Source organism: Mercenaria mercenaria, chromosome 9 (assembly GCF_021730395.1).
Source record: "Mercenaria mercenaria strain notata chromosome 9, MADL_Memer_1, whole genome shotgun sequence".
Taxonomy (NCBI): domain Eukaryota; kingdom Metazoa; phylum Mollusca; class Bivalvia; order Venerida; family Veneridae; genus Mercenaria; species Mercenaria mercenaria.
In genome coordinates this window covers 5636745-5663614 of record NC_069369.1, presented here as the reverse complement: position 1 = coordinate 5663614, position 26870 = coordinate 5636745, and the positions used below count along the sequence as shown (strand labels likewise).

General features: G+C 34.4%; 1 protein-coding gene across 1 annotated transcript in view; it reads right to left on the bottom strand.

Annotated features, from left to right (window-relative positions):
• Positions 1–4001: 4001 nt before the first annotated feature.
• LOC123547704 (T-box transcription factor T homolog) overlaps positions 4002–26870 on the bottom strand; it is a 36754-nt gene continuing 13885 nt past the window's right edge. Inside the window, exons 3-8 of the mRNA XM_045334966.2 lie at positions 23842–24128; positions 18967–19249; positions 16440–16639; positions 11137–11180; positions 7241–7411; positions 4002–5770 (exon numbers count right to left, since the gene is read on the bottom strand). Coding sequence (XP_045190901.1) covers positions 5517–5770; positions 7241–7411; positions 11137–11180; positions 16440–16639; positions 18967–19249; positions 23842–24128 — 1239 coding nt within the window. The 3' untranslated portion in view covers positions 4002–5516. The remainder of the gene's footprint in view (positions 5771–7240; positions 7412–11136; positions 11181–16439; positions 16640–18966; positions 19250–23841; positions 24129–26870) is intronic.

Below are 26870 nucleotides of genomic sequence, written 5' to 3'. Positions count from 1 at the left end.
GCATAGTTACACGCCCCGTTTTATTTTATTGAAAGGTTAAAACAACAAATATCTCCGTCTAAAGAAAACTTGGCCGCGCCTTCTTCAGTCTCTTGGATTTCACTGGCTAGTCTAATCTTCACTCATGATTGAGGGGTTACATGTTTATTAAAACGTCATTTTAATTTTATTAGCAGTCCCTGTATTTGGCAGTTGTTCCGCCTCCTTGAATGTTGATATTCAATGTAGGCGTATCTATGAACTCCCGTTAGTTTTGAACCACTTCGTGATTAAGTGACTCATTTTTTCCCCTATGAAATAATATGAAAATAAGTTGGTTACTTTTTTGAAAATCCTTTGCTTGTCATTGGTTAAAAAAGGTGTTTGAACTATAAAACATGCTAAGTTATAGTATTCATCAGATCTATAAATTTACTCACGCTTGATCTTACATAATAGAATCGTTTAAAGTTTTTTCTAATATCATTATAACAAGAACATGAAAGTATAAAATGGTACTCGTCTTCCAAATCATGTGTATTGCAGTAAGTGCAAAAACGTTCATTTCTAAGAACTTTATCTATACAATATCTACTAATATGAATACTTGAGAGTGAGAAGACATTTTTATTTTACTGACAGAGATTTGTATGGCTTATGTACATATGATACACTTATTTGAGATTATGTAATTGGTTTCTAGTGGTGCTTAATTTCTTACCAGATCTTGCCATATACAATAGGTAGCTAGCTAATTCGCCGTAAATGACTAAACTTGAAGTTCTTACATTTACATTCAATATCTTTTTACAAAATTTCAAGTGCACCATTACAATTTCTTTAGACTTATTGTGACCCAAATCTCAGCTGCATAACTTAAAATTGACCCAAAACTGGAGTCGAACAGTTAAAAAAAAGTAATTTTGATTACAGTTTATTTTTGTTACAGTTGATCGGTTTTACAAACTAGATGTACATGGTTCTAATGCAAAACTACACGCGTGATTAAAAGTTAAAATCGTTTCTTGCCGTTGTGCAAAAATTCACCAAATCATAATAGGGCACCTCCTTTTCTAAAAATAATTGCTTTGTATTATCTATATTAACATAAAGACTCCATGTGTTGTTATATCTATAAAGAAGCGTAGTATAAAAATAATATCACTTAATTCTTAACCGCATGTAGTATCTTGTTGAAGAAACAGCTCAAGGTCGCCTATAAAAATAGAAATAAGATCGGCGAGATTACCTCCAAATGACGTAAGTCTACTGCATATTCAAGGTATTCCGAAAAATTATTACATCATGTAATGCAAGACTTGACATTTTGATAAATATCCCTAAAAGATATGTAAAAGTTTATCTCTAATACCAGTTTTATATAATTTCAGCTGAAGGGAATTTCTAAAATTACAATCAAAATTCAAAAAGTCTGACGTCTCGCAACTTTGTCAATTTTATATTTTTCCTATAACACCTGTTTAATCTGTCTGATTAATATTATACTTGTTCAAAAACAAATGTCAAACTGTTCTTTTTTGTTTGTTTGTTTTTTTATTAAAAGACGCAAGTTGATGTTTTGCTTGTCATAGATAGATTCCGTTTTCAGTCACTGTACAGCGTATGTTTGACAAACGCACACTGCTATTAATTACGCTAACAATAGTGTTGTACTGAATCATAGTTTTTTAAAATGTAACTGTACTTAACAGGACGTATGACATCAAAGCATTACAAATCTTGCAATATGAACACAATGTGAAAATAATTACCATTCTTTGCTTGTATACCATTAATATTACGAATTAAGGAACAATTTATAAACCACATGTATGCAAACGACTGTATGGTAACTACACCGGTAGCCGTTTGTTTAGATTTGTCCAATATGGCCGCTCAAAACAAAACAAAAAGAGTAGAATATCATGTAAGTTCTTAATATTTACTACGTCTTGTCAAGTTTTGTTCAGTTCACTAGCCCTGGTAATGTCTAAAGAATTAACTGCCGCACTGGCATGGCGATAGGAATTGTATCTAAATTGTTCCATTCCGTGTCTGGTGTTCCGAAATTTCGTTTATATTATTTGTAAACTCAACATATATAGAATACTGCGATGTAAATATACTACATGATAGACTCTAGAATAATCATACTGTGATATTTATAAAGCATCCAAGATTCAAATAGACAAAACGTGGAGTGTAGTAAAACATGAATGTAACGGTTTCGATCACAAGTAAACACCGGTTTGGATGCCTTAGTATCTTCATACGTTTACGGTTTGGACTAACGTTTTTGGCTTCTAATTTTAAGATAATAATTGGTTCCTAGTAAAACTTTCTTATTTTACATGTGAGTTTGTGTCCTCGAAAAAAAATTAATAGTAGAGATCAGCAAAATTTACGTTATGTTCTTTTTTATGTGTTTTTTTTTTTTTTTCTTTTTTTGCTCGGGAGAGGCCATATTTAACAGATCTAAACATACGGCTATTGATGAAGTTACCAAATAGTGATCAAATCATCTTCTTTGCTAAAAAATCAGACTTACAAAAGACTAAAATTAAATGTCTGTGAATCTTATTTATGAACTGAAGCAGAAAATTCATAAGAGTTCCTACTCCATTTGTTTGCATATATGTGTTTGCATCTGCCTCTGTTTGTATTAACGTATTTTTAAATATTTGATACAAATCACTGTTATGAACACAATAACCGGCGTAGGCATAGAAATATGGCATAATGACCAGCTAAGCGTTAACTGTAGATTTTTTTTTTAATAAAACAATAGCAGCAGCAACAACAACAAAGGAGCGTAATAAAAACACACGGTAAAATACCACTGAAAACATATGTATATCAGACCGATTTTAGCACCACGGATATATGTATTTATAATGTTGGTCCAACATTCGGTAATAAGAGACATCACTTGCTAATCGATATAGCCCACGGATGCAATATCAACTTTGCAAACCGTGTTCCGGCCGATATTGAAAAAAAAAAGTTCTATAGCAGCTTGATATTTAGTTCTTGCTAGCATTAGTCATCACAGATATTTGCGAATTAAGACTAAGTGGAGTGTGAACACCTAGGATGGTTGACTTTTGTGTGTTACACAAAACGCAAAAGTATTGAATGACAGTCATGAAATTGTATACGAATGTCATACAACATTAGGAGCTGTGCATCCAAGTTTTATTTTATAGATCAGAGAAGAATGATTTTTGAATAGTTTTCGACTGTGTGAATTAAACGTAGAAACAGATTTATGTAAAACGGACTAAACTTAAAGTAATTTAAAAGTAAATAAATTTTAAAATCACTGCCGTTAGACCATATTAATTTTTATAATGAAATCATAAGATAAATGATTATCTTTCATTATAATTTTTTTTCTTTGTGTCGGGTCAGAAATTTATTTATACCTTTTTGAAACTGATTTCCATTGACATATATTTAAATCAAAATGATGTCATTTACGCTGGACGATGACGACGATCACACTTTTGAAGAAGATTTCAGAAGAAAAAGTAATGGCGGCTGGTCAAACACTTTTAACGACTTGTATATGACAAATTTTCTCAGACGGACGGACAGACAGCCAGCCAAATCTACCCCCCGCCCCAATGCAAAGTGGTGGCATGATAAGCCGGTTCTTATCACCAGTATATGCATGTTTTCCTACCGCACATAATGTAATAAATTATGTTGAGATGGTTCCCTTGAAATACCGATCGTCCTGGGTGTCCACAGTCCACTTCTTAATTTGCATATGTATACTGAGTGCATCAATGACTCTTGTTGTTTTAAGCAATCCTTTTATAAATGTAAGAGGATTCAGGAGGCAAAGTGAAGCACGTACTCAATAAAACTTTGAACAATAAAAACGAATATATAACTACAAAGAAATATGTGTTGAAAAACATCTAAACAAACAAATAAGTCAATGCTTCATCTCATTTGTTCAAAGATTCAAAGAAGAGTACCCCGCCCCTCCCCTCCCTGAATATGTTAACAGCATTTGTACATAGCACTACTTCACTTATTATATGGAGATATGTTAAAGGTGGTTAATCAGATTTTGACCAGGTTATGGATTTTATCGAAAGTTTAGCAAATGTTTATTGATGCTTATTTGTTTTAACTGAGTGCTTTATACATGTTCAATTTTCAGCTGAAGAATTTAATAAATTTGATTTCTCTATCCTGTTTTCAAAATAAAGATTGAGTTATTTTAGAATATGTATTTATATAATAAACATACTTTGCCTAAAGAATGATATAAATACAATTATAAACTATTGTATTATATTTGTCAAAGATTAACATTTACAAATTTACATTTAGCCGAAACTCATTAGAAATGCAAATTTCTAAACTTAATATTACCTGCTTTTTACATGTCTTGGTTGAACAAAAAGGATAGTTTGTTTGTTTTGGGTTTAACACCGTATTGCAACAGTATTTCAGTCATATAACGACGGGCAGTTAACCTAACCAGTGTTCCTGGATTCTGTACCAGTACAATCCTGTTCTCCGCAGGTAACTGCCAACTTCCCGACATGAACTGGCAGCGGTGGAGGACCAATGATTTAAGACACAATGTCTTTTATCAAATCGTCGCGGAGAATATACGCCCTCTCCCAGGGTATCGAACGCGCGACCCCGCGATCCATAGACCAACGCTCTCCCGACAGAGCTAAGCGGGCTAAATAAAGGATAGAATAAGAAAGCTAAACACTATGTTAAAAGCTAGGTTGTAGTTTAGATTATTGAAATATCTCTATATCAATCAAATGCAAATGTAAAACTAGAAATTGAAATCAAATGAAATAGATTTTATCCACTACATTATATTAAAGGGGAGTAATTTCTAAATTTCATAAAAACTAATTAAACATACATTTGTAATAGGGATCTAACTCTACGTAATTGGTCTTTTTGTTCATAAAAAATCTCAGAATACACTAAAAATGATAAAATGTCATAAAATATTGCTTAAATGTGATTGACCACCTTTAAGATAAACCGAGATGATATTCTCTATGAAAAAAAAAATGGACAAGACTACAATCTTTTAACAGTCTAAACATTTTACATGATTAAACCTTAATCAATGACAAAACACTTATCAGTAGTCTCTTCCGTAAGTTGAAGTTACTATTTTGGAAGTACAATTCGGAAAATGAAAAGTGGGCATTTATGTGTTCAAATAGAAATAAAGATTCATCAAAAGTATTCATGTTTTCATGACAAGTTACCCCAACGTTGATAAATCAGTAAAACCTCTCAAAAACAAATGAGATGTAATGGAACTTCTACCTTGCCCACTGTAAACTAAAAAAGCTTCGCCGCAAATTCATATACACGATCAAAAGCTGCATTCGTTTGAATCCTTAAGTCTCATGTCAAATATAAAATGAATGTTACATGTCTAATCCGACTTTATAAAGGTTACAGTTACAGAATTCTCTCTGCCATACTATTTTACACCGAATCAAAACGTATATTTTCCTTGAGGAGTTTAAAGGAAAGTCTTAGTTCTGATAGACGCTTTTCGCTTCTTCTTGCTGTTCTTGCTGTCTAGTATCTTGGCTGCTGCATGAGCTTGTCTGTGAAGTAACAGAAAACGATCTTCTGAATTTGTTCAAATCAACCGGAAGTTGCATACATGCAACTTCCGGTGTCCTGAACGAATGTGTTCTTGAACATAAAGACTTCGATAAAGCTTGACTGTCTTCCGTCCAGAATGGGAAGGACCATTGCCTACCTACAGCAGCCCATGGAAGGTCTGAAATAGTTCAAATATATTTAGATGAAAATAAACTAGAGACTACTTTTGAAAAGAATACATGTCTCCACAATGACGCTTCAATTAAATTGCAGGATGAATGTGCATGGCCTATAATCGCAAAACACACAAGCAACGTGTAAGAAGAAAGGAAAATATAAATGTTAAGCATTACAATGTTAATTTTGGGGGGGAAATGAAATGGGAATTGTTTAAAGTAAAAAGGATATTGTATGCAACGATAACTAATCAACGAAAGCTAAAACGAGGGCCAGTGCTCACTGATGCCTTATCTGAATACCACATTCTCAAACTTGAGTTAACATTCCTAGTTTGGTTTTTGTAGTAAGTCACACTGCATTGTACATGGAAATCTGACTTGTTACTGATTTTACAAATATTATATACATTATATGTAAATATGATACGGTATCATTAACAAATGAAGCTGCTTGAATGTAAACAGTTAAATATTGAATATATTTGATAATTCAAGGCCTCATAACTCTGATATTGTCCATTTTCGGTGTGGGATTGGTCTGCTGATGCCTCTGCCGCTGGCTAGCCTTCTGGTGAAAAAGAAGCCGAGTTCGCAAGCCTTCCCTGCCAGTACATAGCCCCCTTTGCAGTGCCCCCTAGATGGCTTCACACGGTAACTGAGCACCTTGCGGCCACAGTCAGAATTGCAGAGGACTCGGAAGAGGTCTGCCTCCAGACTTGTGGCATGCCAGGCCCACCGGTGTCAGGACACGCCCTGATGCCCATGAACAGACCCCACCTATTGGACAAATAGCCCCTGTGTTCCTAGAGTAGGGTATGGACTCGGAACTTAGGGTGAGGTAACCTCGACAGAATCCTACTGGCAAAGCTAGGAGCTCAGTCAGAGCAACAAACAACACCTGTGAGCTACAAGGAGAAAGTCACCATCATCAAAGCACTGACGAGACCAAGGAAAGAGTAAGATGCTTTTCATCACCTTGATCGTTCGGAATAAGTGATGCTGGCCAGGCTTCGCTCAGGGCACAACAAACTCAATGTTCACATGTACAAGAAATACAGACGGGCAACATCACCAACCTGCCGATGTGGTGAGGAAGATCAGACCACGGAGCATGTACTCCAGTACTCCAGTAATGTAAAGGACATGGCCAGGAGCGAGCTGCAATTTCATCAGTTTGATAGGAGAACTAGTCATTGCAAACAAGCTATCATCCTAATATCATTCAACCGGCTAATGCCTACAATATACAAACCTCGCTAATGAACCTTTCTACAAGGCTTTGGTTGAAATCCTACTAGTAGTTTCACTGAAGTGGTACGGACAAACGTTTTCGTCATACAGACTGGCAAAAATCAATATATCTTCCTACCTATGAGGTGATATAATGATGATTATAAATTTTATTTTTTGAGCATTTTATCTTTTTTAAATTTTTATTTATAGGACTGTATAAATGATAAAATGCCTACATGGTGCAACGTTCCTGGCATTTATGTCCGCTGTGTTTCTAGAAAGTTTATCTAAGGCCGCCATACCAAATCCAACTTGCTGAAATGGCAACGGTGGGTACTGAAGAAATGGCTGGAACTCGCTCACAGGATACGGAATTGTTGGCTGCGGTGACTGGATAGCAAAACAGTCTGAAGGTAAAAGCGTATCTGTTTTAATTATCTAAGTAATATAAGCCTCAATAAACGAATATATGTCGCCGTTTGTTACCCTATTGTTTAAATATACATAAATCATCGTTATATCGCGAATTGTATTGCCACATTTAAAAAAAAGAGTTTGATCACATTTTTTTTTGTACAAAATGCCTTGATTAAAGGATAAATATATGTTATTACTTTACACCTTACCTGAGAAGCCACCTTTATTTTTATTTTGGGTCGTACACAAGCATTCTCAAGTCTAGATCCACTCACAAAACAGACATAGAACTTGTTCATTACATTTGAGAGTAATATTTTCTTTCACTTTATCGGTCAAATGAGTTGAGTTTGTTTACTTCAAATAACGCAGCACAATACATTTTTTCTCCGACTTGAATGATAATCATTATGAAATTTTAAGGGATGCACCTCTTTCTCACTGAAGTTGCTGTTTAAGTAATATACGGGTATTAACTACGAACGTAATTATTATGTAACTGTCATGGCAAAACATAGGTCACCTTGGTGATCAAGACCATAACATTGGACTTGTTTGTAACTTCGAGGATGTCATCTAATGAGACCGGGTCATAAAAATACTGAAGCATAAAAGATGTCTTTGGTGTGACTTACTGCTTTTGCCCTTCAGTCATCAACGCCATAATTAGTACGTACTCGAACAAATATATCACGTGTTCCTTAAATCCATATTAGACATGTCATACGAAATAAAATCTGTAGAAGATCCTTTATTAGTTCGTTTTTAAATGATGTTCATATTGAAAACAAAATCAAAATTCGTAGGAAATGTATTGTATCAAGGGCTTATATCTAATATATCCCTATCTCATCCTTATATTTACGAACAGTTTTATATTCTTATTATAATCGTTATTCTCCAGACAATTTACCGTGCGCAGAATCAACAACATATCAGAATCAAGACAATAAACTTAAAGTCCACAAAAATAAAGACCACGGTTTCGCAACAAATAAAGAATACGAGTGTAGACAACCAATCTCGGCCGGAAATCATCGCTGCGATCAGTCCCTTCTCTATATCCCTTCGATTTGTTAAATTAAAAAAATCAATAGGTGATTATCTATTTGTACACTGAATGAATCGATCGCCATTTGGATATGATTTAAAAAAAATCAAAGGGCCGTGGGTTGTGTCCGCCTTTGTCAGTTTTAGCATGGAGGACTTTGTAAGCGTGTGTTAGGATTTTATACACAAGATGGAATGAATTAGTAACCCTGTCGAAAAGTTTTAGTACCTATTTCAACTGACTTGGTTTAATTTTTCATTTTTTTTTAAATTCGACTTTAAATGTTATTGTCATGAAACATAACTGCGTACCGTTGTAACTTCTGTCAGATCATGTCAAGAGGTGACCATGCATGTAAAACAAGCTTTAACTTGAAGGATGATATCATTTTTCCATTTTTCGTTATCCTAAATTTGCCAAAAATGATGTATTGTATCAAGGGCTTATATCTAATATATCCCTATCTCATCCTTATATTTACGAACAGTTTTATATTCTTATTATAATCGTTATTCTCCAGACAATTTACCGTGCGCAGAATCAACAACATATCAGAATCAAAACAATAAACTTAAAGTCCACAAAAATAAAGACCACGGTTTCACAACAAATAAAGAATACGAGTGTAGACAACCAATCTCGGCCGGAAATCATCGCTGCGATCAGTCCCTTCTCTATATCCCTTCGATTTGTTAAATTAAATAAATCAATAGGTGATTATCTATTTGTACACTGAATGAATCGATCGCCATTTGGATATGATTTAAAAAAAAAATCAAAGGGCCGTGGGTTGTGTCCGCCTTTGTCAGTTTTAGCATGGAGGACTTTGTAAGCGTGTGTTAGGATTTTATACACAAGATGGAATGAATTAGTAACCCTGTCGAAAAGTTTTAGTACCTATTTCAACTGACTTGGTTTAATTTTTCATTTTTTTAAAAATTCGACTTTAAATGTTATTGTCATGAAACATAACTGCGACTCGTTGTAACTTCTGTCAGATCATGTCAAGAGGTGACCATGCATGTAAAACAAGCTTTAACTTGAAGGATGATATCATTTTTCCATTTTTCGTTATCCTAAATTTGCCAAAAATGAAAGTCAATATGGCTGACGAAGTGTTTATTGTAAACCTGTTCACTATGAATCCCTTATTATTAATGCTGCTCATTAGTCACAATTTCTCATTTTAATTTCAGTCAGTGGATTACATATATATATATTTTTTTGTCCTTCACTGGTAATTTATTATTATACAGACGCATAATAAACAAATTGATTGAAATGTAATATAACTTTAACGTAGTTTACATTCTGCGATCATGTGAAACTGAGCCAGGCATTGCGTTATCCTGGTTGCAGGCGAGTGTCCAAATTGCAACTTAAAACAGACAGAAAACAAGTTAAACACGAAGGTAAGTCTGATAGAGTTTTTCTTCATGACAATAACTTAGGTCGAAATTTATATTCAGGAATCATAAAAATGAAAAAGATCTTTCTGTTGTCTGTTGTGGTGAACAACACATTTCGATAATGAATGAGGAAATGCTTTAAAATTAATTAATTACATAGTCATTAAGGTGATTTCATACAGACCTTAACATTAGGATTTATTATATCGGCTTTTGCCTTACGGTGCAGTTCTTGGCCAAACGACCAAGCGAGTATTAAATCACGTAATTAATATTTTATTGAGTCCTATGCTGTCAGACGCTAACTCGAACAATGCTTTGCTAAACCTATGTTAACTCAAAGCAACTATGTGGCCTTGTTGTTATTAAAATTACTCAACTCGAATAGATTTCCTCTCAGATTTGAAGTGATATTTCCATACTGCGATAACATGTTGAGAACTAGCTTCAAATCCACATTTAGTTCCAAAATCAATGCATCAGTCAATATTATTTACGAAAATATATACGTTTAAAGTCATTAAACAGTCTGTAGGTATAAAGGCTTAAACCGTAATCTTTTTAAGAATTAAATGCTATTTTTGTACGTTTATATAGGTATAAACTACATTGAGACGTCTTAAAAATCCACGAATCGCGTTAGCGATTATTTGATGATTTTCAAAAAATCCCAATATGGTTCATATCCGTATTACGTATACAAATAGCATTCAAATCTTATATTAACTTTTTTACAGTAGCTTGCTACAAATATAACAAGTTTTCTTTCCATGAGTATAAAAAAATCAACATAAATGTCAAGCAGTACATGAACAAAATAAATTAGATATTCACAATTATATTACAGCTGACTTATCATTAGAAGTGTCAGGCGTCTTAAAACTATTCACATGGAGTCAGAAATTGCCATTTTTGTCGATTTCCTCCTTTTTCACGCATCGTGTCGACAGACATTTTGTGAAAACAGGACCAAAATATGCATTACAAAGGAGATAATTCACACATACTGTATTTCATCATATTTTTTTTTATTCGATAACATTTGTAATTGTGCCATAACAACACAAGTTCACCTACTTCAATTTCATCATTTCTTACGCGCAACACCAGCACCAGACGCTACCCTGCCCATTTAAGCGTATTTCCATTGGGAACTGGACTGCGCGTTTACCACCCGTGTGAATTTGAAGTAATAGATTGACATCAACAAAACATGTTAAAATATAATTAATGAACACCAAAATATTTATCTTACTTTTTGACTTTGCATCCCGTCGTCTTGGAGACACACTCTTAAACCTGCAAATAGAGATTGGATGTAGAAAAATTTATCATTTGCAACAAAGAAAAAATTTGTACATATCACGCAAATCAACTTGAACTGAATACACTTAAAGCACATTCCACAACAATACGTCAATCGTTTTAATACTCCATTTTTTGGCTAAATATCATATTCTTAATAGATAAGGCCTCATCAAATTAAAAAGTTGTTCATGGAATTTGCCGCTCGTATATTTTCAGAAAAAATGTATGATTTGTTTTTGGCTTTGCGCTCGCTCCACTGAAAAAAAATCAAGCCAACATGTGTTGGTGCGCTATATTTTACGGACGTAACAGCGTACAAATGCTTATAATTCTAATTCCAGATTTGTTCTAAAATGGGCTTTAATCACAATAAATACACACTACTACATACAGCGTCTATAGAATATCATGATACTTATATTAGTGGGATTAAAGTTATTTCCCCTTATGCAGTTACGCCATTTTCTGCGAATGCTTACCAAATTGAGTTGTTACAAAAATCGGATTTATTTAATTGAAATAGGATGAAAAAGCATACTAATTTATTTGATAACATCAATCTACATTATTTCGGTAAGGGTATATACGTCCTGATGCATGTCACTTTTCTGTTTTCTGGTTTTCCTGTCCAAATGATCAGCATTTGTATACGAAAGTGGGTTGGGTAAGGAATTTACATTAGGAATTGTGTTCAGACCAATTTAGATCTTCAAATTTTCCAATCCTCGAGTAGAACAATGTTAATGCAAGTTAATCTCCATTTCAGATCTTAAAGCGACTAACCCATACATCGTGGTGTGAGAATTTATAAAATCAAACGCTTACCTATATTCACCTTTATGTTGCATATTTAATATTCTAACAATATATATTTTTCATCAAGTTCTGTCCAAAATCGTTGTTTTCCTAAAAATCAAATCTAAAAACATTCGTCTACTATTTCTGATAAAGGTTTTCCGGTTTATAATAAAAAAAATCGGAATTCCCGGCTTCAGCGAGCACCTTGCAAACATCAGGTGACAGTGAGAACGTGATAATCAGCAGAGCGCACAAGTATAATCGCTTAGTGTTATAGCGTTTTGAAAATGTAACCAAATAAAACATTAGTCATGATAAAAAGAAGTCAGTACACTATTGTCCGTAAGTTTTGACCTTATTCCGTATCTTTGCGTAAATTATTTCTCGGTGTCCAAAGCTTAATAGAGATATAACTATTGCATATATATTTCTTTATTTTTAACTAATATGTATCTCATGTGCAAGTAGCTGTGCGGACAAAACGTTTACCTGCCAATCTCGATGTTTTTGGTTCGGGTCCTGCATCTGACCATTTTTTTTTTCAAATTTTATCTGCAAACTTTACATGTAGAAAAATTGCCACACTTATCTGATTAAACTTTAAGGTCCATTTCTTAAAAGAAATACACTTGTAGTCTAGTTAACCGTTGTGGAACAAAATTATCTTTAAAAGTTTCTCACATAAAAAGACAAAATACTTGTCACCAGCGTTTCAAGAAAATCAATACTAAATAACAGTCAGAATTTGTGAAATCTGTTACGTAAATATTGAAAGAGTAAAAGCAATATCGATAACATAAAATTACACTGAAATTTTTAAAGAAAGTGGTCTGAGATGTTTTTGAACTCGTGGTAACGTGCATGGAAGTCAGACACCTTACCACCACGCCACCGTGTCATTGGCTATTTATATAGGTTATTTAAGTAATATAGATATTTTCAATATACAAATATTGCGTAAGCTAACGAAAATCCCCGAAAATATTTTGCCTTTCGGTGATAAATTATTTTAAAAATCACAATTCACAATGTGTGGGTTAGTCGCTTTAATTGAGACTTTGTTTCACCAAATTTAATCCGTTAAGAAAGTTTTTAAAGTTAGAACAAGTGCTGTCCGTGAAACAGCACGCTCGACTTTTCTTAGTGCTTGACTCTGAATTAGAGCTTTGCCAGTAAAAGGGGCATAATAGTCAATAGCTTTTAAAGTAACAGAGATATTGGACATTATATGAAACTTTAACAAAAATATTCTAAGTTAAAAGGGGCATAACTCTGTCAAAATTTAAATCAGAGTTATGGGGAATGTTTCTCCTGGAGTAGACTTTGATAGTAAATAACTATTTTCAAGTCAAAAGCTTTAATAGTAACAGAGATATTTGACTATCAAAAACTTCGAAAAATCAAGCTAAAAATGCTACATTTTCATAGCAGTAAATATTCAAGTCACATATCTATGTCATGATTATGGTTTAAGGTTATGCATTGTTGCATATTACATATTTTTAACAGAATTTTCAAACGCATACATTTTTTGATTACACTATACTCTATGCCAATGTTATAACCTTTTTAACGAGTTCGCTTTGTTGTGTTGTCAGAATGTACCCGAAGCAAAATGTACCCATGTTTTCTCAATCCCTGGTGAATTATTTTTAATGTAAAAGGGATGTACATTCTATTTTGAGGTTTTTATTAGATAATCGAGTGCCAAAACAAGACAAATATAATTCTTCGCTCTTCGCTTGCTCTTGATTTTCTCCAAAAAAAATTAAATTATTTTTTCGCACGCCGCCTCAATTTTTTTCAGAAAAAAAATCCGATGAACAACTTGGGACCTAAGAAACACTCCTACACCCTTGGATACTGTTGCTATGTCTCACAAACTTTCTCATTTATCACTTATTACGTACTCCTACTTGGTTTATAGTAATTTATTTTAGCTCGATTGCAGTGCAAGCTTCAAGTTTATTTGACCCGAGTTGGCTACCTGGAAAAACCAATACTGGTGTCATATGAGAAGGCATTAACCATCTTTAATTAGCATCGATGCGACAATCGACCTGCCTCCTTTTGTTGTTCAGCAGGTCAATACGCACTGTTGTGGTCGTGCTCTGCCTTTTCGATGACCGCGACACACGAAATGCAATACGACACACCACCATGTAATACGACACACAAAAATGCGATAGGACCCACGATAATACGATGCGACACGCGACAAAGTGACACGGCGCTCAACATGTCGAAGTGACACTCGGTGATGCGACATTTTCTCAATGTCGTATCGCAGTATCGTGCGTCGTATATACGTCTAAAGCATGATGCACAAGACTGCGAAGTGACGCTTAAAAATGCGAAACAACATACAATAATATATATGAAGTGGCAGTTTTGAAATATCGTATGACATTGTCGTGCGTCTACCGGTACATGTTGAAATAAAACTACCTCGCTGTCTGCCGATGTGAATATTTACTATTTGTAGTTCCTGAATAGGCAAATTTTTATCTGTATCTGGTTATTCAGTAGATTCCAATACTGGCACTGATGCTGCTTTCTTCCGGTTAGTTCCACTAACTATAGCTCTTACAAAGAAAGTGTTCTTATGTTATATCCGGAAATGTACTAGGAAACATTTATAATGGTTAGTAACCTGATTATAAAGAATATTTGTAGTGTCCATATTAATATGCTCCGCAGGTTTAAGGCTGCGTTTTGGATTTTGTCTGACTAAGAAGTCACAGGTGTCCGCTGCTGGCACCATACCTTGCACAGTCTGGAACAGGAAGGTTAGTCTCTTAAATTCCCGGCGCTGTTAGAGTGTTGACAGGCTGAGTGTCACTGCCCTCGTCCCGGCTCTTATCATCCTTCTAATGAAACGTGCTGTCTGCAATGAATTACGTTGATGCTGTTGTCTTTGGAGAAGTGATGGCGCCAAACAGCAGATCCATGCTCAAAGTGTAACGGACTAGTGATGTGAACGCGAGTTTTCTGCATTCAACAGGGCTGTTCTTGAGTTTGCTTTCCTGCAGATATTGGAAATATGTGTGCCCAAATGGAGATCTGCTGCAATGATTACACCATAATTTCGGCTGCAGGATACTTGTTGGAGGAAAATGTTGATGAATTGATAGAAGTGAGAAGACTTGTTTCAGATGCTTAGGGTGTAACACTTCTTAGCGTTTGAAGCGCATTCCCCATGCGGCTCATTTCTCATGACCCTTCCTGGTATAGTCGCTTGCTGACCGTATGATTGTGTATGAGAGGCAGTCATCTGCGAATAATCTGACTTGGGAGGTATCTAACCTTGGAAGGTCATTGATGTGACAAAGGAAGATTGGAGGCAAATACACGGTACCTTAGTTATAGATCACCTACTGACATTCTAATGAATTCACTTCGAATCAAATCCATTTATTTAAAAGGTCAATAATAGGTCTTTCACATATACTAGGAGATTAAGTAGAAGAGTATGTAAATATATGTTTAACTTAAAACCATGTAGTTGAGAGAAATATTATAAAGTCGCACAAGTGAAGAAGTTATTATCTAAATAACATAGGTTGATAAATGTTTTTCTGCTTGCTGTTTTATAATTTGCACGAGTCTTTTATCTGTAGTTGTTTTTCTACTTATAAAATTAAAAATCATTTTAGTCACAATTAACAGTTGTATATATGAATTCCTGTAATGACTATGAATTATATTATATATGAGACAAGTCTCTTATAATTCTAGCATTTAAATGGTGATGTATTTGCTTTTGATTTAATATAATGTCTAAGAGATTATAATTGTCAATTATGCGCATACTTTGTTATTAAAGTAATTGTTATTAAAGTAGAGCTTATATTAGCTCGGACCTTTTCCAGTTTTAAACTTTTCTACTATAATATGAACACCTGAAACATTAGAGATCAATGGCCTAAAAATTGATTGTTTTGAGTAACGGTGGTACTATCTGTGTCATTTTCTCTAGTTTTCAGAGGTCAATATATATATACATGTATATTGAAACAAAACTAAACGTTGTTAGGTGACGCGATTATAGAAAACATTGATCAAGTGTGACTATCCTCTGTACGATATTGTATGTTGTATAGCAAATCCATTATATATTACACACATGTACATTATAGTGCTTTGCACATGGAAGACGATAGTTGAAACAGCATCTGTAGTTAGCAAGTATCTTGTGCCAAATATATAGCGAGCATTCAAATATACTTGCCGTAAATCTACGAAGCTTATGTGGCCTGCTACAGACTTTTGTGTTTTATCTTTTTAATGTTAACAAATTCATGACATTCTAGTTAAATCATAATAGAGTCATGATCTTAAAACATACTTGGGTCGAAAAGTTCGTAGCGTCAACTATTGTTGTAACTCTCTTAAAACAGAAAAATGTCATGAACGCATGTGTTGAAGGGTGGAAAAATAAATATTACTTACGAGGAACTGTGACAATCTCGGAATGCTTTTGCGAATGGATTGTTCTGTATTTTGAGCTGAGTGATCTTGCTGTTCTGGTAAGCTGTTACGGCGACAAAAGCTGACTCGTCAAAGACAAAAGTCAGCTCTGTTTTTGCAGGCGAACTTTCATCCTTGATTTTTATAACTACTTTGTACTTATGCATGGAAAGTAGTAAAATCTGGAAAAAAACGTACATGTATGAAAATATTCACTGTTATGACATGTTTTGCCCGTTTATTCAAAGTGCCTGTTCCTGCAGCCGTGTTATGATATACTTGAATCTACTTTTTGGAGGCGAGTTTACCCTCCTCCAGAGTTATAATTAATTTTCTGAATCAGCTAGTGTATGTTTTATTCCTAACAACTTCCTAATTCCTGTGCTACATCAAATAGTTCCATTCATGAGCAATGCGGATGAATTCTCAATGATTAAGTAGTGGCCCAGCCCCTGGTCACGGACTTAATACAGGTCAAGCTGACCATTTAGATTATGTAAGATTTATCAGTGATAAAATAGTCCAGCCAACGATCAAACACTGACTGCAGTTTAAACTATGTAAGAAGTCTCACATAGTTTTAGTCGGTATGAGGTATAATCTTTCGGTTCAGTAGATCAATACAAACAAAGAAAATACAAAAAACGACAAAATACGAAAGATTTTCGTTATGGATTACTTTCGTTACTTCTATATTGATTTTACAATTTGAATATAAAATGTATATGTTACTGGTAAACCATGTTTGTATTGAGCTGTATATAACTAGGTGTTCCAAAATGGCTAATAGGACTTGCTGATGTCAGTACGTGGTAATATATGAACATTTGGCATTCGATTTGTTACTTCCTGTAATTGCGCGTAAAATTTAATAATCATTGAAAATGTGCTTTTAATGGCACAACATGTACATATAAGTGCGATACTCATACATTTGCGAAGGACTGGATAATTATTATTAAAGTTGGCTTTGTTACTTGTAATTTCAAGCATTTAATCCGTTTGTTTCTTTTCTTGATATAAAAAAAGTCATCATCTGAAAGCATATTTTCGCATGTTACCTTATCACGATCATTTGCAAGTGGACAGATCTTAGATATATCTTAATCAGAAACAGCGTTTTAGGCTTTTCCGTTCGTCCTTGCAGCTTTCTGTCCACTTGGAACAGTATTAAAGTCCTGGGTGAAAAGGTTTCATTTGTGTTTGGCAGTAATGAATAGACAGGGTTGTGATGCATGTGGAATATCGTTGCAACACACTTTTTTGTCAGATTTGACAAATTATTTCATTTAATGCATTCAGATTAGCATGGGTAATGCGTTGACAGAAGTGGAATATAAACTATGTATTATGTGGCTGGCCATAAACAACTTAACGAAGTAATAATTTTTCACACCATTCTGTTATAAATTGTTTTTGAGGCCACCAATGTATGATCAATGGAGTAATGCAAGAATACAGTACATTGTACAAATGAAACCACGTACGATTAAATATTAAAACAATCGAAAATGCTTAATTGCTAGAAGCATTTTCAAGCGCCATGTAAAATTCTTATTTAGACAGCCCGCTTTGGTCATGATTTTTTACAGGAATTCAAAGGAGTTATTACACGGTGCAGTTACGATTTTTGATAAATTCTACTCAAAAGAATCGGGCAGTATCATGTGAAAAATGTGATTCGGTGCAAGCCGCTTTTTCGATATGGCTTGTGATAAAAAATGAAAGTGTTTTTTGTTGTTGTTGTTCTCTTTACGACAAGGACAGTAACCACACGGGAAGTGTTATCTGTAAAAACTGTGTTTGACAAACAAATGTAATGAAGAAATACACATCACTAGGACATTATATGACTTTTCTTTATTCTCATATTAATCATTAACGCGATATGCGTTATTGGTTCACCTTCCTAAATGTTCCTGCTTTGTTTAAAGACCCACCGCGACCTAGGGCCTACTTTTTTCTACCACATGAACTTCATGCAAATCATTCTGATAATACTGGTATAATAAAGCTATTCTACAACAGGACAGGTGTACAACTTAGGCCCTCCCTAAATCAAAGTGTTTTACAACTTCATTCAGTCATTCTCTTTTCACTTTTCAGTATAGTTTTAAAAACATAGACTAATAACTATCTTACACTGTAGAAATAAAGTGTGGTCTAAACTTACCTTTATACATCAAGTACTGTGCATACTGCTAAATTAATCTATTAATATATTTAGACATTAAACACATTGTCCTGGCCTTATATATCTCACGGTCAATATACTTGTTATTTCTCATTTTCATCCTGCAAAGCATGTATAATTACCATCGTGGAAATACAAAAGAATACAGTCTTTTTGTGGCGCGTCTTTAATTCTTGCTTGTATGTTATCAACTGTACAATAACACCCACAAGATATATTTCAAAATATATGTACAAGATATATTTCAAAATGATGAAATAGCAAAATTTGTAAGAAAGAAAAACACACTTATTTTTTTCACGATAGTTTACTTACATTGCCGTCCGAACACTCCTTTACACTAGAGTCTTTACTGTTTGTCAGACGAACTTTCGAAAACGAGGTTCTGTTCCGCATCCAGAAAGAACCAACATTTGACGAATCTGGGTGAGTAACAGGCTGGATTCTCGGACCTGGATCAGCCATTCCCATTGGCATCCATTGATTATGGATAAATTTATATCGGCGCTGGTCTGCAGGAACAATTTCAAGTATCACCGAGTACAATTTCTGCGGATTCAACCCTTCCATTGATAGAATAATGTGTGGAAACATCCGCCTGAGGTAAAAATTGAGCGTTAAAGTGTTTTGATTTTTTTTTTAAAAAAAATATGTCATTGAGACATTTGGTTAAGACAAATTGTCATAAGAAAAGAATCAGTATTCTGAACAAAAATAATTGTAGAGAGGGTATTTACTAAGGGCAATTTAGGTTACGGGATTGTATGTGTTGTATGAGACATGGATGTATGAGTTATACATGAGGCACGCATGCACGTGTTCTACAGCGGATATGAAATCAATAAAAGCTTGCTTTTTGAAGAACAGAATGCAACCAAACGAAATGATGACTGCCAGATTCGGTTTGAAAGAGTCTGTTCTTGGGAGGAAATAAAGTTTAAAATACCCCTCATGCCACTAGCAGCGGCACCCTCATGCCGTTTGAACCGGCACCTGTCATGTTCCCTCCCATGCCCCTATCAGCGGCAACCTTTAGGCCCCTAGCTCTGGAATGCTCATTCCCACGGCAAAGGTATCCTTCATGCCCCCTAGCACCGGCACTCTTCATGACCCGAGCACTTGCACCCCTCATGCATTTCCCTAACATCAGCTCTAATACCCATAGCACCGACACCCCTGATATCCATAACTCTGGCACCTCTAATACCCATAGCACCGACACCCCTGATATCCATAGCCCTGGCACCTCTAATACCCGTAGCACCGGCACCCCTCATTCCTTAGTATCGGCACCGTTCACAAAACTAGAACCGGCACCCTTCTGCTCCTAGCACCGATGCCGATCATACCTCTAGCACCGTTACTTCTCATACCCCTTGCACCGGCAACCACTAAACCAAAGTACTTGTGCCTATCATACCCCTAGTACCGCCACCTATCATATTCCAATCACCGGCACCTTCATGCCCCTAGCACCAGTACCTTTCATGCCCCTAGCACCGGCTCCCACCATGCCTCTAGCACTGGCACTCTTTATGCCTCCATCACCGGCACCTTTCATACCCATAGCACCGACAACCATCATGCCCCTTGCACCTGCATCCCTAATGCCCCTTGCACTGGCTTAAGCGGAATTATACTGAATGGTCTCCATGGTCACAAGCGCCGATACAAGTATCATATAATGGCGATATCATATAAATAACACAGGTCAACAAGGGTGATATAGGACGTTGTCAACTTGAGAACGTAATATTGCCCGAGGCGCTAATCGAGTCTGGTATCTTTTGCAAAGGTTGATAGACCCGTGCAGGTTTGTGTTACTTGTTTTATTTAACGAGAATCACATCCTCATATATTTACAATACTAAAATATTTAAAAAAAAGCATCAAAAACATTCAAATAAGATTGTTTTCTTTGAAAATAAAATAGATGTTTTGAAACTGTGCAAGTTTGTTAAAATTATATCGTCTCAGCTGTGTAATACATTCTAATTTTAGATTGTTCAAAGATTTAAAAAAAAAAAAACTACGTGTTATTATTGACACCTGATTGTAAGCGTTGGTTAAAAGATTTATGTTTAGACTCATCTTTTCTTGAAATCTGCAAGAACTAAAGAATTCGTGCAGTTAATTATCATCATAAGTTAAGAACAATAACTCTCATGTGTATTTTGTCAGAATGATATCCCCTTTAAACTATGAAAACTAGTATTTATTGTTTAATCTTTAACCTGCTGGCGGCAAGTTACTTTGTCTTTGCGGCCAGAGCAGATCAAGAATAGCTTGCAAGTCTGTTCAGGCTGATCATGGTCTGCACTGTTCGCTATTCAGTCAATAAAGTTTCAGTGAACATCCCCTTTGAATAATAAGTGGTACTGCCCAAACTGAATGATGGACAATTCCATTTTAGAAATCTAACAAGTTAAAGGTAAATTTTTTTTTCAGTCTGATATTGTTGAATAATATTAGGGCTATAGCACTGACTATTTTCAAATGGGTATGTAGGTGAACAATTAGTTTATTTTGAAGTATGCCAAGTTTTCACCCATTTTATCTAGAAAACTGGTACTGCTTGGTTAAATTTTTGTTCGGGTTCAGTTTTCTTGGAAATTATTTAAGCTTTGAAACTTATGTAATTTGTTAAAGGCACTGGCCTCCAGAACGTTCGACAACAACAAAAAAAAAGATTTTTTAGATATACGGAAATTAATGCTGTATTTCTTAAGAATGCTTTAAAACTTTAATACTGACAGACTATATGCTACGGAAACACATGAGAATTAGTTGTTTTTACCACTTTTTACGATGAAAATCGAAAAGCGTTTGTAACGCATTGCTCTGGGTAAACTGCGTCGATTATAAATATCTATATTTAACGCGGGTTTAACACTAAGTGCTCCATAGCGATATTGGTAACGACAGCGGAAAACTTCTTTTATTGCCGCGGCGGTTCGGGTTCTATTCCCGACGCGATCATATTTTTTTTCTTGATTTGGCATTTTTAAAATGGTTTAGAAACAAAAACAGTCTAATGTTCATAATATGACCAAACTTCAATTTGAGAGAAAAATCATCTTTAGCCAGAATCTAGAGGTCAGTGCCTTTAACTGCCATAGTTTCAGAAGTTTGTATTTGACTGTTTGAAAGAAAAGTAGAAAGTGCATGAATAAAATACAGTTTTATCCGAAAAGCGCTTGCATTTTATTCTTTTTGGTACCATGTGCCCTTTTGAAACCCATCCAAGAATTATGAGAATATCGTTAAAACCCTATATTAATACATACTAAAAGAAATAGACGTGTTCTTATCCCAGAAAATAATTACACTTGATGTAGTCACCTAGTCAGAATCATTCATTTTCCTATGTGGAACTGAAAAATAGCTAGAATGTATTCAAGCGATACCATGGATGATCCATTATCCATACTGGGGTAATTCTTACACTTCTTCATGTTTTAATACTCTCAAGAACATGTATATGGTTTGTGAGTTTCTTTTAAGTCAGCTGTGCAACAAATTCTGCAATGTATATTAATTACTCCTGATGGTATCCATTGCCACGGGGGTATGAAAGAATGATACCATTTCTTGTGTTTGATATAACGACCAGGATGCAAATCCATGACGACAGCCAATTCAAAGTGAGTGATCTATCGTTAGACTACGGAGGCGGTTAGCTGCATTTAACAGTAGGAAATGAATGTATGTCTATGGGAAATATGTTTTGTGAACTTCATTTGGCACGTAATTGTACAACATTCTTTCCTTATATGAGCATGGTAAATCAGTGAACAACAACTAAGAGAATCATATTCTGTGGGAATTTTATTTTGTGTTTAAAAGTGTGTACCTTGAATTTAACGTCCGTCATTACTTGTACTCAACATAATTTTGCCAAAAATATCATATTTATTATGCCTATATAAGGAAAAGCCTATATAAGGAAAGAATGATGACTTCACTGTGCCCAAAATGGCTGTCGTTTCATTACATTGATGATATTTAAATTGTCATATATTTTTTGTTTGTAGTTCGATTTTCATCATTTTTTGGCTAGTTTATATTTTTCATAAAACTCTTTCGAAATACATACATTGTCAAATGCTGAATATTCCCCTTTAATTTAAAAAAAATCCTTTTTTGTCAAATGTCACATTGGAAATAGGCAAAAATATTATTTAAATAAGATTACATTTTGCAAACAAATAAATTATTAGACGCTATATCGCATTGTTCGTTAACGTGCTAAAATTATATAAACATTTTTTTTTACACGACGTTCAAAAACGATGCTCCTTATCGGTAAGATAACCTGACCATTTTAAGCTGGTAATGGATTTTGTAGTATTACAAAAATATGTATAATTCAAACTATGTCGGCTAAATGTTCGAAATATAGAGAAAAAAAATAAAAACATGTTCAAATACATTAGGAAATTTGTCATTGCAGGAAAAAAGCTCGATACACCATGTTTTTAAACAGTTATATTAGTGGACGTTCATGGCAAGCTTCGACTATGTTTGACCGAAATCTCCGTACAAACAATGCGTGTATTATTGCAAATTAATCACGTGAATTAGATAGCCCTGTTTACATTTATATTAGCTCACACTTTATTGTAATGATAGTGTTTTGACTGGTTTTCTTAACATAATCTTTTAGGCTTTTTACTATCATTTATTCAACTTTTCAAATTCCTCTTTGTTACAATTATACCAAACAAAACACCCATAATCTAAACAATGTAATATATAAAGACTTGATCAAACAATCATTTCATTTTAGCTGGCAAAAAGTACGACATACGTTTCAGGGGGCGGGTGGGGTGAGCATTTTTTCTGCGTATGTATATTGTTACAGACATATTCTATTTGTACATTCCACTTAACATTTTTGTCTACGCAAATGCCTAATGTTTTTGTGAAAGTTTGGTTTGCTTCATGTTTAACCTAAAGTAACCATATTCAATTTAGGCTCAGATTTTAATTTTCTTTCTGATCCTATAAACATACAGATTGTCTTGACAGGATTTGTGTCATGTTGTTTTGCTTGCCCCATTTATTTATAATTCTGGCGTTACATTGTTAAATTTTTAGAATTTGATGCATCACAGATTTAATTTCTTTGTATGAAAAGAATACCATTCACATAGAGAACAGAATATTTAATATGTATATCATATTTACCTTCCACCACGATTTATGATCATTTCTGTTCCAAATTCGGCGAAAGCTCGCCAAAGGTTCTCGTCATGGAGACTGACAGATACTCCTTGGCATGTGCGTTTTATTTCACCTCCATCTTGAAGTTTTACGTCTAGAAAGGGGATCGACGGTGGTGACTCAGCGTCATCGCCTAGACACGCATCGCTTGCGTCAGTATTCCTTGCTAAGTAGGTAGCAGGTGGACTGTTGCCCTTATATGGGGTAAGTGATAGCTTGTGTTTCTTCGACGGGGGAATATAATCCTCAGTCTTAAGAAAAAATAGAAGAAAAAATGATGTTGATGGTGCTTTTAATCTTGTTTTCAGTGAGTTTTACTTTTTCACTATACGCTACTTTAGCACCAAACCAAAGGTTATGTCCAAAAACCGTATAAAAGTTAACACCTAATTTGCTGAAAACCTTATGCTTTTTGCATTGTTTACTTCACCGAGTGGCAAAACTATTACCGCAATTATTTCTTGCAAATATAAAATGTTTTCAGACTGTCCTAGCTTCAAAAATTTGTACGATGTGCGTCTTGTGAAAAGGATTGAACGGGTCAAGCAATTCATTTCTGTTGAACTTGAAGTGCTGAGTTTTACTGGGTGTTCAGTTACGCCGACAAATTCTGGCATGAAACTGAATAAAAGTTGACTTATGAATTACAACATATTTTGAACTCTTGAAGTGGCCGGTATTTTGAATACTTGCTCTATAATTTAGAATGTCTTCATATAGTTCAACAGACATGATTTCCCTTTTCACAGTACACAGTTTATATATATATGTCTTTGAACTTGATGGCTTGTTTCATATAGCCCGTGAAAACCATTCAAAAAATATTACAATGTACTACACATCTTTCTTTTCCTATGATATCTAACCATACTAAACGAAGTAACGTTACAGTCTTGTTATGTACAACAATGTGTCTTGTTTTGTCGTAATTAGTGATACAAGTACTTTCTTATATTATGTACGTTCCGCATCATGTTGATTACTTTTCTTTACTACATGTCTTTCAGGTAGAATCTTTATAACTGTTGTGAACAGTTCGTTATGATGATTACAGAAACATTTAATCGGGAAGATCTTTATTTGCAAACCGCTAATAGCACTGTCATTCTTCTTTATGTTATGTAACAGGAGCCCGTTTCACGAAAATTCATAAGTTATGTCTTCAGATCAAACCTAAGTTTGAATATAAAACAGAACTTAGGAGTGTCTAAGTTATAACCTAAACTGTTGCACAAATGTCTTATATAGTGGTTATTCAATGCATAACTTCAGGCATGTCTTATTAACTGTAAGGTAATACTTGATGTAGAAAGCTATGTTTCTGTGTTGAATGTTTAAATATGAATGTCTAATGAGTGTTGCATCTGAAAAAAATATTATCTATACTAATTTATTTTCAAACAAGTTGTCAGATTTCGTGAAACAACTTTTTACTTATCTTAATTCTAAGTTATGTCATAAGTTCAAACTTTCCCATAAGGAGGTTTCGTGAAACGAGCCCAGGGAAATGTCGGGGTGAACTGGTAGAACATTTCCTTTTAAACGCACTTGGTATTTTTGTAAATTTGCCTGTAAACACGTTTTTAACGTAAAAAGAGTATCTTTTTTACATTCGTTTTGATCTGCTCGCTATAAAAGAAAACCCGTTTGTTTATGGTACCCCGAAAACAGACGCGCCTATCTTGAAAATCAAATTAACGTTATTATTTAGACCAGCATTTCACATGAGTTTTTTAATTTCTAAATTTTACATGTGATATATATATGTTGATATCAACGACTGTCTGAAATCGAGGAAATGCAAAAGGTCTGTCTAGAAAGCTTCAAAATCAAAATAAAGCGTAGACCATATAAATTTGTACCTGTCAAAATAATCCCATCGATATGGTATACAGACACCGCAAATCTAACGTAATCAGACATGGCCTTTCCTCAGTAAAATGAACCGGAAAATTTTGTCAGCTGATTAGTGGAAGTTACATGGATAGCCATGAATCATTTTACAGTGTACTGGTTTGGCTGAAAATATTTTTCTTGCATCGAACATGATTCCCACCTTTCATTTGGTTTGTATTCAGCATTGACCATATTCTTCAGGTAAATGTAAGTCACTAACACGTGTCCTTATATGTGCTGCAGACATTAAACGTTTCTCACTTTTATAGATAAAATACAAAACTAGTGTTTTCATGCGAAATTTGGGCATAATGATATAAACAAGATTTAGCTTACCTAAAGGTTCCTTCTAGCACATATAAAATATTATTTTTAATGGATATTGTTTTAGCATAATGTTACAAATGTTTAATAATGCAATGAGAAAAATATGTTTTGTCATTTTTTGTGCAAACTTAATTAGATCTGTTTAAGAACTAATCTAAGTATTAACAGTTTTATCATAACCCAAAGCTGTTTTTTTTAATATAAGCAAATGCAGTACATATTATGCTATTGGAAGCATTTGTCTTGCAGTCTGTATTTCACTTCCGGATATTTTCATCACGCGACTACACCAGCGAGTGCCCGCACACTTAACACAAAGAAATTTCGTACATGCGTTTACGATTCGAAAAACAAATCAGGAAGTAAAAAAAGTACGCAAGAAATGACTTGCAAATTTGAAACGTTAGAAGCTAAAGGAATCACGTGACCAGGGACAATATTTTTACGCATTTTTTTTTTGGCAGGAGTCTATTTTTAGATGATGCATATTCATTTCATTAATCTCGATTCTTTACTATGATATATTCAATCGAGGAGTTACATGATTTAAACTTTATTAGTGTGTCTTCTTGTTCTGTTATTTTACGTAGTTGTATTGCACTATTTAAAGACTGGAATAAAGATTGATTATGCGTAAACACATATTGGGCTAGAGGCTATCTGTAATGAATATGCATGAGTCAAAGATGGCGGCGCCCTACGGGAAATCGGATTCCTTTGACAATACCCTTGTATCCATTACATGCTCAGTCAAGTGTGACATGTTCACC